This window comes from Rhipicephalus sanguineus, chromosome 5 (genome assembly GCF_013339695.2).
Source record: "Rhipicephalus sanguineus isolate Rsan-2018 chromosome 5, BIME_Rsan_1.4, whole genome shotgun sequence".
NCBI classification, from domain to species: domain Eukaryota; kingdom Metazoa; phylum Arthropoda; class Arachnida; order Ixodida; family Ixodidae; genus Rhipicephalus; species Rhipicephalus sanguineus.
The window spans coordinates 40,783,700-40,797,174 of record NC_051180.1 but is presented as its reverse complement, the minus strand read 5'-3'; the positions used below and the strand labels follow the sequence as shown (position 1 = coordinate 40,797,174).

The following is a 13,475-nucleotide window of genomic DNA, read 5'->3' as shown; positions in this document are numbered from 1 at the left end:
ATTACTCAGCCTTACTCACTCGGACTCAGACTCACGGCTCAATCTGAGTCTGAGTGAGTTTGAGTGAGTCTCACGAGTACATAAGCATATAATTAACTTTTTCAGTCACAGTGTCAAGGCTCTTTAACATCAATATCTCATAAAAATTGTACTCCACTTGGTGCCTATTGATCTCGTACCTTCAAATATGAGTTATCAATGGTTCCAATCCAGCAAGGACATTTTTATTGAACGAGATGACTCACACGAGATATTTTTTATTAAGAACTTCCCTTGAAAGATTTTGCCGGAGGGAGCTTAAACCCCCTTCACCCCATCCCCCTCCGTAACTCAGGCCTCTGATCAATAAATATTGAGATGGCGTATGAATGCTTATGCTTTGACGTACTATGTGTGAGTAGACGTGAGTATAAACGTGAGTCGTCATAAGGCTGACAGCAATGCTGAAGTTGAGTAGACAGGGCCACAGGTCAGAAAAAAATGTGGAGCTCACTCAGACTCACTCATGAAATATATTTTGCGCTCACGGCTCACTCGGACTCAGACTCGGCAAAATTTTCCTCATCCGGACTAACTCGGACTCAGATTCACGAAAATTTTTCTCATCTGGACTCGCTCGGACTGAGATTCACGAAAATATTATTCAGCCTGACTCACTCAGACTCACAACTCAATCTGAGTGAGTCAGGCTGAATAATATTTTCGTGAATCTCAGTCCGAGCTCAGACTCAAAGCTCAATCTGAGTCTGAGTGAGTCTGGGTGAGTCGACTCATGAGTGGGTTTGCCGATCTATGTCCAGGACGTCAGCTCGGTGCTGGTCGTGCTCTTGGTGGTCACTACCGAAGACTGGTATAATGTCTACATATTGGTGACTTTGGTAGTACCTTCTAGCAGTTAAGACATGAAGTGCTGGAAATATTCGGTGCTGTCATGATGTCAAAGGAAAGACGTCCCTAACAATCGTGGCCAAAAGGAGTGATAAATATTGTCAGTTCTTCGATCTCACGACCTAGTTAGATTTAATAGAAGCTGGATCTTGCATCAAGCTTGGAAAATACACATGGCCCACCAAGCTGGCCTACGATGTGCTCAACTGTTAGCAAAATGTAGTACGTGTACCTGACCGATGGCTTCAGCACAATGCCTGAACACAATGCGGTTGGTGTGTCAACTTTTACAGCGAAAGCTGCTATGAGGTCACAACAACAGTGTCATAGTTGTCTGCTGGTGTCCGTAACCGCTATCGCGCGAAGTCAGGAAAAATGAAACGAGAAAAAATATCCAGGATCGAATGGGATTTGAAACCGGGCCCTCTGCTTAGCAGTCGAGTATTTTACCACAGAGCCACACTAGTGCTTGAAACTCCTTCGCAAGAAGACCCTATACAGGCGTCATGTCGGGCAAGGAACTGCGTTAACGTATGTAATAGAGCCTGGCAGAAGAGTAAAATAACAACAAGGCATCACACAATGCTAATTGCGCAATGAGTGTGTGGCTTAAAGCTTCCTGCCTCCTACAAAGTGCTCAGCCATAATCCTTCATTGTTATCAGCCACATGCCGCATCAACAAAGTGCACATAATGCCCTACAGATGTGTAGCAGGTACCTCGCTTATCCACAGAAAAATGAATTAATAGCATAGTGGGTGCATCCCTACTTCACAAAAACTATGGTTTATGGCGTAGTGGATACCTTGCACACGTACTTGTATTAGTTGCCCCAAGAGAGTTTAGAACAAGCTCTAGAAAGGTCACTCTTCGAGCTTTCGCTGGGACTGTTCTGTGTGTTCCGTGCAGGCCTGGCGTTTCTTTTAATTAGCCCTTGGGTTTCCAGGTTATCTAGTTCCTTCTTCACGTACTCAAGCAGAGGAAGAGGTATTCATCTTGTAACACTCAGTGAAAAGAGACAAGCATCCGGCAAAAGGTGGATATGGTGCTAGACTTCTTGTACCTTTCCTAATCCATGAAGGATTTTGGTCTGGGTTGACCGAATGCTCTCAATTGAATTCAAAAAGTGAACAACACAGGTCTTCGATTGCTGGTAGTTTCAGAGGATGTGTTGTCTGATTCTCAAAAGCATATAACGTATGCATATTCACTCCATAATGCCCCTCTTTAAGTGACAGTGAAAGTTCCCAGCATGTGTAACCATATATTTCCGGAAGCAGATACCTCGGCTTCCACATCAGCTAACATGGTAGGCAATCTCGGAAAAGAATGCGAAACTACTGTTACTTCTGCTCCTGAGTCTATCTTTAGCAGTCCCCAGTAGACATTCAAGCATGCCTAGCTTGATCTGTATACCTTGCTCGATGTGTACTGAACACGTGAAGTTCAAGAGAACCAACAGCTCTTTTCTCTTCATAGCCTTGAAAATGTCAGTGAAGTGACCTTGCTCCTTACAGAAGTTGCCTGTAGCTTTGCAAGTGGAGCACTAGTTTCGTGGTTGTACAAAACAGCCACAGTACTGCAAGCTGACTGCGCCGACTTGCTACAGCACGACAATTCACTTGTCGTTATCTTCTTGTGTTGTGCTGCGTCGACATTTCACCTGTCGCTGTCGAAAGGTGCAATCTCGTGGAAGCATGAGCGTGAGAGATGCTCTTCCTTGGCTTCTTCGTGTACATGTGCTTGGCCCAGTGCTTCCTTTGCTGAGAGTTTTGTGCATTGGCGCAACTGCTCAGATAGCTTTTCATCCCACAAACCCATGATGAACTTATTGCGAACAAGAAGGTCTTCCACTCTGGTGTTTTTATACCCACAATGCTTGACAAGATTATGAAGCACTGCGAAAAATTCATTGACTGGTTCCTCTAGCTGTTGCATTGGGCAATGATATTGGCAGCTCACATAAATATGCGACGTTAGCTTAGCCTGCAAACAAGGGGGTTTTCAAAGTTGATGCTCCCAGCAGTGGCGGATCCAGAGGGAGATGATAGGGGCGATCAATCCCCCCCCCCCCCCCCGCCCCAAAGCCTGTCTCAGCGCCCCCTCCCCTCCCTTCAGTACATGTTGTCCACCTCCTTTGCCAGGTTGCTTCGGCTACCACTGCTCAAAAGGGAGAAAAAGAATCTTGTCCCCGCACTCTACCATTCTCTCCTCATCCCTACCCAACCCCCTCCCTCCCCGGTCAGATGAAGGACCCCCCCCCCCTTCCCCACAAAAAGTCGGCACCTGGTTCCGCCCCTGGCTCCCGGTGACAACAAGATGCTGTGTGCTTGAGGCCTCATACAAAAAATTGGGGGACGCTTAAGCTTCGCCTTTAAGAGTTGAACGCGATAGCGATATTCTGTTCCTAGTGTGCGGTTCGAACGCTGCGAGTGTTTAATAGAATGCGCGCACTAAGGTGTGTGCCTTATGTAATGGGTAGCATGCTTTAAAGCAGGAGCAGTTATGCGCGAGAAACTTTTTCAAAGTTGCGATGCACCCACTACGTGGTCTTAAGGGAATACGCGCAGTAATGTGTCTGCCTTTTGTAATGGGTGGCTGTCTTTAAACCACGAAGTCGTTATGATATTGACGTGGTGTGACGCCCGATGGCAATGTACGCTTGTACCACGCAATATTACTGCGATATTACATCTCGTACTGTGACACCTGTATACAGGACGCGTATTTCTCTGTAGCATGAAAGTTACTTTCAGTGCAGCTCCAAGCAGAGGCGTGGCTGTGTGGTAGAACACCTGCTTGCCACGCATACGACCTGGGTTCGATTCTCATTCGGACCCAACATTTTTATTATTTATTTGATTTGCAGCTTTTTCAATTTTTCGGTCACGGACAAGATGATGATTTTTCGCTCACAACCAACGGCCCCGACGCCGACGGCGGAATTTCTGCGATACGAGCTCTTTAACGCTATCGCGTTAAAAAAAAGCATGCACATCTGCACCTCGCTGGTATACTCGCGGACAACTTTTCTTGGAAATGAAGACAAGGCTACAGAGACAAATCTCGAGTATCCTACCGCTTGTGAATGTAGTCCCACAATTGTGTCCGTAGTTTCTGCGTGAGGTATCAAAAATACTCCTTTATTTTCTACATATGTACCCGTTTCAGACAGGACGCAGCTCACACCAGCGAGATATTTTCATTTGTTTTACTTTACACGTTGTCACTTTGCATTTTTGCAGGCGTGAGAAAGTGGCGCCTTTTACGTGTACCTCAAACGCCAAGCGGCGACTGCGTCGATATGCAACGCTGATTGCGCATAGCCATCACTTTGCACAGCGGTTCGAAACACGCGCCATACCGAACTACTTTGCATAGGAGTACATGTGCAGAAGCTCCGCCTCCGTAGCTTTCCCTTCATTGTCAAGAAAAGTTGTCCGCGAGTATAGTAGTTGCGTTGAGACCGGCAGCGAAGGCGAAATTTTCGTACATCGTTACCCATTGAAATTAAAAGGAATTAAAGTGGACAAAAAAGCCCCCTCTTCGTCAGTGGTTCCAAACTCGCAACCTTTGAATTAGGGACTGTGATCCCACCAACAGAAAGCTTGCTTTTTGTCCGCTTTAATTCCTTTAAGCGTGAATAAGAAAACGAAAACATACACAGAAGAGACAACACGTAAACAGAACTAGCGCATGCCATGTGTATCTTTTGTGCATGTCTTTTCTTTTAAACTGCGCTTCAAAAATGAATGCGAGTTCCAGCAGCCAACTAGCCCACCCTACAGCTCTGAATTAAGAAAGACAACGGCAATGTGTGCATCTGCGAGCAGCCACGGTGCGGCTTTAAAGCTCACACACGAGGCCTGTTTGTCTGTGCCTGCAAGCACACGGCAGCAAAACTGTCTTGTTCTGGTACGTCACAAAAGGTGTTCTCTGGTGAGTGCAGATGTTGTCACAGACAGTATCTTCTAAGAACGGTGAATGTAAGAGCAGCGTTAGTCATTTGCAGTAGCCGGAGCAGAGGAACGCTGTGCTGCTTCTTGTCGGCAGCGACTAAATATAACAACATAGAGGTTAGTTTCCTGCATACTTTGTTTTAGCATCCTGATTTCCGCTATCTGTGCAACAAGGCACACAAAATACGTCGGCACTGCGGCTTCTATCATCCGCCAAACGTTGATACATATGTTCCATACGTACACATGCGGAGCACGCTTAGTCTTCAACACGGTAGAAGTGCACACGGAGGCCGCCAGATGGCAGCAGATTTTGCATAAGGCCTATTGGTCAGCTCCCACCTCATGTAAAGATCACGTGCTGTGTGACGTCCTCTGGCAAAAAGAGTGTTTCCACGCTCGCCGCCTTGGCTACGAGTGGTGCTAGCTAACACTCCTACGGATTAAACGCGCATGAAAAATACGTAGCAAAAGTTGCCGAGGGAGCGCCCTCTGTCGCAGCTCAATTGGTAGAGCATCAGCGGCACGATTTTGTACGCATTCTTAAAATGGACGGAGACGGTCCGTTACATCCAGCCGCATGCGAATGGCCAATGTGAACCGTGACAGATGTCACGGCCCTGCATTGACCAATCGCGTGCGGCTGGATGTAATGGACCGCCTCCGCCTGTTTTAAGAATGCGTACAAAATCGCGCCACAGATGCTTAATTCCAAGGTTTTGGGTTTGGATCCCTCCAAAGGAAAGGATGCTTTTTTCATCCACTTTTATTCCTTTCAATTTAGCTCATAATAATTGAACAACAGTTAAAAACAACAAATAATGTTCACTATGCTTTCCTTGGCTTAATTTTCTGTTGGTTTCATTGCTTGGGCCTACATCTACATGAGACTGTAAATATACAAAACATTGCAAGCACAATACAAAAAATTCCGACAACACAGCATAAAAATTTGTAGCCAAATATCATGCAATAAAAACAAGAAACTCACAGGCTCTGGTGGCTGGCCCCAGCCCTCCTCTGGCTCGTCGATTTCAGGAGATATGGGCAGGTACAGCAGCGCGCGTGGGTCTTCACCTTCCTCATCGCTAATGGGTGACAACAGAAGATTCACTCAATAGCATACTCCATAGACATTCTGCCAAAGTAATCAGTGCCATAATTAATGGGTTATCGGCCAATCAAGTGCTAGTGCCAGAAGAAAATTGATCGTCACACACCTTCTTTAATGCAATGATCAGCTTTCTTCACAAACATTATACGTACAGTTGAACCAACTTATAACAATATATTCAAGTGCCACAAAAATTCCATTGTTATAACTGATAATTGTTATAAATGGATTGCGCGAACAAAAGCAAAATAGGGGAATGGCAGCTGTTGTGAGAAAATTATAATATCGAATGGGACATGCCAACGCACATCTGTAATAAGGACGATGCAGAAGAATAAACAAACATGAGTATATTCTATAAAATGTGACAAGGTTGCCGCAGTAGCCCATCGACGTGAGAAATTCTGAATTGCTGATGCAAGATCACAACAAACATCTTGCCATGTGCTTCACACTGGCTTTCATAAGAAAACCCCATGTCTATCAGCCTTGCTTGTTTTACGCAAAGCTTGCCAACATCTTTCCCCAAGATGTTCAGGTGCACCATAATAGTGCTGCGGAAGGTCCCTCCTGAAAACAAAGCCTCGGAGGGGCTGTATCATCGGTAGTCAAACGCGTTCGCGCTCGTTGCCTACCACTAAGCTTTCCTTGTCAAACTTCTCTGCTGAGCAGAATGATCATTGACACTGTCGGTTGCGATGGTCCGTACTCCTTCACCAATTCAAACAGTTTTTTTTACCATCTTTGTGGTCCTTCACAATATTAAGCTTCGTTTCCAAATCTATTGGCCATAACATCGACCTATAAGTGGCAGCACCGTTGCTGCGTTAGTGTGGATCCGTCGCCTGTGCGGTGTGTGGAAGTGTATATGGCTGCTGTTTCTATATTGTTATTTTGCACTCTGTAGCTGTCGAAAACGTTTAAGTTTCCAGGGGAGGTATTGTTCGGTTCTGCAATGCTGCGCATATTGCACAGAGCCAGAGAAAAGCTTTCATTCTTATCCTGGCGACGTGCAACATCGCCGAGAGTGGCTTGTCAGGTGTTAGAATGGCAAGGTGCCTTTCTGATGGTGCACAGAAAGCACTTCGATCACGGTGGGTGAAGCGTTTGCTGACGAAAAGGGTTGATGATCCGTCAAATACGCTAACACGTTTCTCAATCTTAGTCTGTAATCTGTGCATTCATGCTTGTCGCAAGCGTAGCTTCTGCACGCTATGTGCATCAACACCGTGGCAATCTGCGAAAGATCATGGCGGCTTGGCCAGAGCTGGCAGTCATGATTTCCTTACGCTTTGGCGTACTTCCACAAGTGAATGAATCGAGTCTCCAAAAATAGAATTCGTCCTTCATCCTTCATGCGCCACCTTCGCAGTGGATGCAAGGTTTGTTCGCGCTAGCTGTGGGTCCTTTTAAACAAGCGTCACTGAGCCTTTCTGTAGTTTGCGCATTTTCCGCCATGCTTACTCAACTACGAGAAGCGTTCTCAGTGTCCCGAAGTATAGATATGAGTGCTGAAACTCGTCCAGTTTGTGCATCATCTCGTATAGAGTAAAAAATGTTGTTTTGTGAGCCAGAAACGGACGGACCACGTAGGTGATGAATGAACATGCGCGAGCGAGCTTATCGCCACTGCTCATGCTGACATATTTGTTCTCCGATTCTTTTAAATGGATCGTCCAGAAATTATTGAGGCCCGATATACCAACAAAGGTAGTGTTACCGTAGCGTATATTCAATTAACAGAAGCTGCCTCGCAAGGTGCGATACAACAAACTGTGGTACGCGCCATGACCAACCATATCTGAATAACTTGAGGTTTTCTCAGCGTCCTGTAGGGCAAGAGCAGTTCAATTCCGCTATTGTTTTTGCGTCAGTCAACTTGACATGGACTTTTTTTGTCTTTGCTAAGCCCAGAAGGCTGGAGCACGAATGTGATAACGTGCGTGGCATCGCCAGAGCAGCATGTAGAAGAGACATCACTTAATTCAGTGATGCGGCCCGCTGCAACAACTTTGTCACCATCAACAATAATTGTGACACACTACTCAACCTGAGTCAGAATTGTCCTCACAGGCAAGGGCATTAGGACACGGGATTACAAATGTTAGTCTCACAACTTGCTGAAAAGCAACACGTGTGTGTGGTGTGGTCGCATTAAAACAAAATGCTTTTCGCATCGCTACTAAAAAAAAAAGGCAAGTGACTTTACGAATTCCATTACAAAAAGGAAATAATGCGTTCACTCAATGTCAACCAAATCGTCCCTGTCAACTGCCATCGTGAATTCTCGAACTAACACAACACACACTGCTGCTGGAGTGGCAACGGGCCACCGGCACCAACACTTCGTGGTTTTGTCCGCTCGCCACTAGAGGCCGATTCTGTTTGATCTAGAGGCCAATAGCAGTGTGTTTGCACTAGCAACATCGTGCAATGCCTTTGATCAGCGGACGGATCAGCCGCTTTCCGTTTCAGCGGCAGAGAAACCAGGTGGCCAGGAATGACTTCAATGCCCCCAACATAGAGTGGCAGAAACAACTTAATCCATTGGCAGAGCTGTGCAGAATGCGGGGCCAGTGGGCAAACTGGAAGCAGTGCCCAGGCAGTGCTGTCAGCGCAGTTTCGGTGATCTATTCATGCTTTGGCAGTTGGTGCATGGCACAGAGTAGCCTACTGATGTTGGGGAGGCTGGAAGGGTCATTGGAGGGAAGCACAAGGCTGGCGATGTTGAGAAGGCCACAAAACAGGTCCTATTGTATGAACATGCAGTGGCCATTGGGGTAGCGAGCGGGGGTGCAGCAATTTCACGTTCCATTACCTTTTGCCATGGACACCCAGCAGCCAGACTTCATTGTTATAACCAATAATGCAGCAGGGGGGCATTGTAGCAAGCGGGTTATTTCACCATAGAAAACATACGAAAGTTGACGGTGCAGCAGCTTCTCACTGTTATAACTGATATATATTGTGAGCACATTATTCACAGCCTCCACCACTCTGCAAGGCGGCAGCAATGTTGTAGGTTCGATGCCTTTCATTCAGCAGGGCCACCTGACCAACGTTGTTACATAAACGAATAGTGTCATTCTTAACCAAGCACCACATTATGACGCCTTTTCAATTTGGTTTCACAAAGCAGCGCTCAACGGAAACTGCTCTACTATTGCAAAAAGAAATCATGATGCCTTTGAAAAGGAGATATATACACTTGGAATTTTTGTCAATTTCTCAAAAGCATGTGACAAAATCAACCACATTACATTAATTAAAAAACTAGAACACTATGGTTTTCAGGGAAGCTTTATAAATGTCATAAAAACCTATTTGAAACACCCACAGCAAAAAGTAGATATTAATGGCTATGCAAGGAAGTGTTCTGGGTCCCCTGCTTTTTGATCTGTATGTGAACGACTTGGCAAACATCGATAACAATACAACATTTATTATTTATGCAGATGATACCAGCTTATTTTTTAAGGACTGCGATTTGCATAAACTGGTTAACAAAGCAAATAATGTCTTGGAACTGCTGCACATTTGGAGCATAAGAAATTCGCTAATTATAAACACCTCAAAAACAATATCTGTGCTCTTTCGTCCAATAAATAAGCCCGTAAACTGCGATTGATCATTAGTGATTGGCTTAGAATCTAGTAAAATTGAACCGATAGTGAAATCTCTGGGAGTAATTTTTCCCGAAAACATGCTATGGAATGATCAGGCTGAGCTTGTTCATACTAATCTTTCTCGTACTGTAGGTATCTTATCGCGCTTACGTTTTCTCTTGCCACAAAAAATTTAACTCTTACTATATAATTCCCTGTTTTTAACTACATTAAGCTATTGCTATCTAGTATGGGGCACCACATAGGAAAAGAACTTAGGCAGAATATACAGATTATAGAAAAAGGCTGTGCGCATAATTACAGGTGTTCCTTGCGATGAACATTCCAAACCCATTTTCGAAGCCCTTAATTTACAACCAATGCCTGACATGTACAATACAATTTTAATGAAGCGATATCGTACTTCCCGAAAGAATCACAACTCTTTTCTTACCGATTTAGTGTGTTTGACACCCTATACCTGCCCCTATAGCACACGAGCCACCAATGACTGGAAAATTCCTTACACACGTACTAACTATGGTCGCCAAATGATGAGCTACTTACTGCCACTAACATTAAACAGTTTCTCACAATAAACCATTTATACTGTTCCGTTCTTTAAATGTTTTTTCTATGTGTTAATAAAATGCAAATCGGCATGACCTTGAAGTACATGTTTTGATATTGTATAGTAACTGATGATATCATGCTGCTGTTGCTATGTTGTGAAATGGTGCGAAAGCCTTCGTCAAGTTAAAGGCCAACTCCGGCGATTTTTTGGCCATGTCAAAGTAATGGTGATTTTATGTTCCTGAGACGCTCCTGTTACAGGCCCGATAGCAGAAATACTTGGCAAATTGGAGAATAATTTTAAATAAGCAAAAAAGCGCAACACCGAAACCGAAACCCAACTGAGTGTACTGTCTACGTATGACGTAGACGTTGTTACGAATGGACCGGAAGTCGTGCAAGGCATGCCGGTCACGCCGGCGCGGAGTATGAAAACTGTGACAGCCGGGACGAGCAGGCGCACAGTGGAGAGGTGAGCACGCCGCGCATCAGCTGTAATGTCTGCGACTGACAGTGTCTCGGCCAGCACAGCAGACGCTCACTGTAGCGGCTGAAGTTAGCGGTGCCCTCGGCTGCGTCACGTCCGCCGCCTTCCCAATATTGACGTCACAGACGCAATGTTGCCAATAACTGTGGGAAGCCAGGAGGGCGTTTGCAGACAATTTTTAAAATTCATTTGCAAACAATCTGCGCATGTCTCAAGTCTGTAATGTGGCATAAATGACGGAAACGTGCAAAGGAACGTACCCAGCGAAATTCATTGAGGTCCATCGACCTCGAAAAATCACCGGAGTTGGCCTTTAAATGGCTTTTTGCTTTCGCCCCACAGCATCACTGTTGTGACTTTTGTAATGTCTCCTGTGATGTCGGAATAAACTGAATTGAATTGAATTCTTCGAACGAAGAAGACGCTCACAGTGGTGATTATATGCAGGTGAAGAAGGTGAGGGACGGAGGCTGTGAATAATGTGCTCATATTATTGTTAAAACCAGTATTGTTATATGTGGGTTCAACTCAGTTCGACTAAATGGGTTCAATCATTCCACTGCACATAGCGAAATGTGGTTCATTAAAATCATTAGCAACAAAAAACCAGATTATTTGCATATTTAAAACTTTTTGATGAATACAAATAACAGTGGCAATGCCTAGCTCCCTCTGCAAGGAAGTGTGCTCCACGATAGAATTCAATTAATCTGACTTTTGCTCCAAGTTGCATCTAGTTGTTCACAACTTGCAATTATAAAAACCTTGTGTTCTCAAAGCTGTAGCACTTGTGCCCCCTAGCAATTTTTGCACATTGCATTCAACGCTACTACCTTCATGCTCATACTATTGATTGTCATAGATTTAGTTTTGGTCAAAAGGTCTGAAGAAATTATGCAGCGAAAGTGTGTTTGTTCGTGAACTAATGAAATTGAGAATAAACCCACTTCCAGGGTTTCGAAAAGTACTGCTTTTCACAACGAAAACAAGCGTTACTTTGCTTAGTATGTAATTTTCAATGCACAGTGCTGCTAAGTGCTAACTCTGCTCAACTCCTCACCTGCTGCAAAATGCAACTATGGGCTCAACTGTCTCAACATCCACTTCTCCATCCTCTTCTTCTTTCTCGGTGTGCTGTGGAGGGCTTGCATCTTCATCTTCCAGATCAAACTCACTCTCGCGCTCTTCGTACTCCACATTCTCATCCAGTTCTTTGAAGTCGGGGGCAAATGCACTCCAGTTTTCCTGTTTATTTGAAAGAAATTCTCCAGTTTTTCACAACAGAACCTCGCTACAATTATTATGAAGCATGCTATGAAGCTGGACTCTGGATTAATTCTGATGTGTTTTTATCTATATACAATATACTAGTTTCATTCATTTTAACTGGGTGCACAAATCTACGTACACACGAGTTTCTGCATTTAATCCCACCAAAATATGACCACTGTGGCCAGAATCTAACCCGTGACGTCAAACTATGCTGAACATAGCCATGGCCACTGTGCTACTGTGACTGGCCTACTTGAATAAAAATCAACGCAAGTTTGAACTAACGGTGATAATGTCATTATTAAATACTCAGTAAAAAGCTCACAGGGTCCCCTATGCATTCGCCTAAGATGACTCAAAGGCGAAAGCGATCTTGCCCTTCTTTGCCTTCTCAGCCGATGTATCGATCCTCTCCTGCCCCCCTCCAAAAGCTCTCTGCAGCTAACGTGGTTTTGCACTGCCTCCAGGATCGGAGGCATTGCAAGCTTTTTACACCTCACCTGGTTTTGCACTGCCTCCGTGATCGGTCCACCTTTGACCAAGTGACGATGTCATGTGATGATGTCATCATGTGATGTCATAGCCACATCGCATGGTGACGTCATCATGTGACAATGATTTTTTGCATCACTCGTGTTGATGCCGACGGTCAATTTTTGCGTTTTACGAGGCATCTGAGACTTTTCCCTTAAAAGTAGATTACTTCACCAGTTAAGCTAAGCAAATTACCATATCTATGCTCAGTGCTCTTCCTATTAAATAGCAGCTGAAAATCAACAGTACTAACCACTTGTGGCTGGGCCCAAATAGACACCACTCCACTAGATATGGATGCTATGATGGGACGTACTGGGTGCCACTGCAAGAGGTAAAAAATTTTCGGCACGTTAAAATTGAAACTTCTTTTCTTTTTTCAGTGGCAACGCAAGTTTTGCTCCAAGTTACATCAATAGTTATAAAGGAAAGAAGATGGCTTTAAGGGCTCGTTTTTCTTTGTTAGACACAATATTAATGAGAACTAACAAACAATAATGTCAAGGAAAGTATGGGGGGCGTTATTTGTAGTAATTAGAATATAAATGTGAAGAAAGTAAAGTGGATGAAAAGATAACTTGCCAGCGGCGGCAAGTTATCTTTTCGTCTTTACGATAAACGGCAGCGCACACGAGGTTAAGACACATACACAAAACACGGAAAAGCGCTTTTCGTCCACTTTACTTTCTTCACATTTATACTCTAATTACTACAAATAATGCCCCCTTGGCATTATTGTTTGTTAGTTCTCATTAATATTGTGTCTAACAAAGAAAAACGAGCCCTTAAACGCCATCTTCTTTCCTTCATTCGTAGCGAGGGTCTCGTTCTGGCAGACTTGATGCCTTCTGGTAGCATGCGAAGGATTATGGGTCAGCTGCCAGCTCGTAAAAAGATCCCGTGCTATGTGATGCCAACAGGCAGAAAAAGAGTGTTCCACAATCGCCGCCACGGCTGCGATCGGCGCTGACTTACACTCCTAGGTTTAAATGCACATATATACCCTATAAAGTGGACGGGAGGATGACCGCCGCCGTAGCTCA

The 13,475-nt window shown here is 44.5% G+C and overlaps 1 protein-coding gene across 2 annotated transcripts in view; it reads right to left on the bottom strand.

Annotated features, from left to right (window-relative positions):
• LOC119393530 (retinoblastoma-binding protein 5 homolog) overlaps positions 1-13,475 on the bottom strand; it is a 64,152-nt gene that overhangs the window by 25,638 nt on the left and 25,039 nt on the right. For both annotated transcript variants that reach the window (XM_037660596.2, XM_037660597.2), the window contains exons 10-12: positions 12,686-12,757; positions 11,687-11,871; positions 5,839-5,935 (exon numbers count right to left, since the gene is read on the bottom strand). In XM_037660596.2, coding sequence (XP_037516524.1) covers positions 5,839-5,935; positions 11,687-11,871; positions 12,686-12,757 — 354 coding nt within the window. The remainder of the gene's footprint in view (positions 1-5,838; positions 5,936-11,686; positions 11,872-12,685; positions 12,758-13,475) is intronic.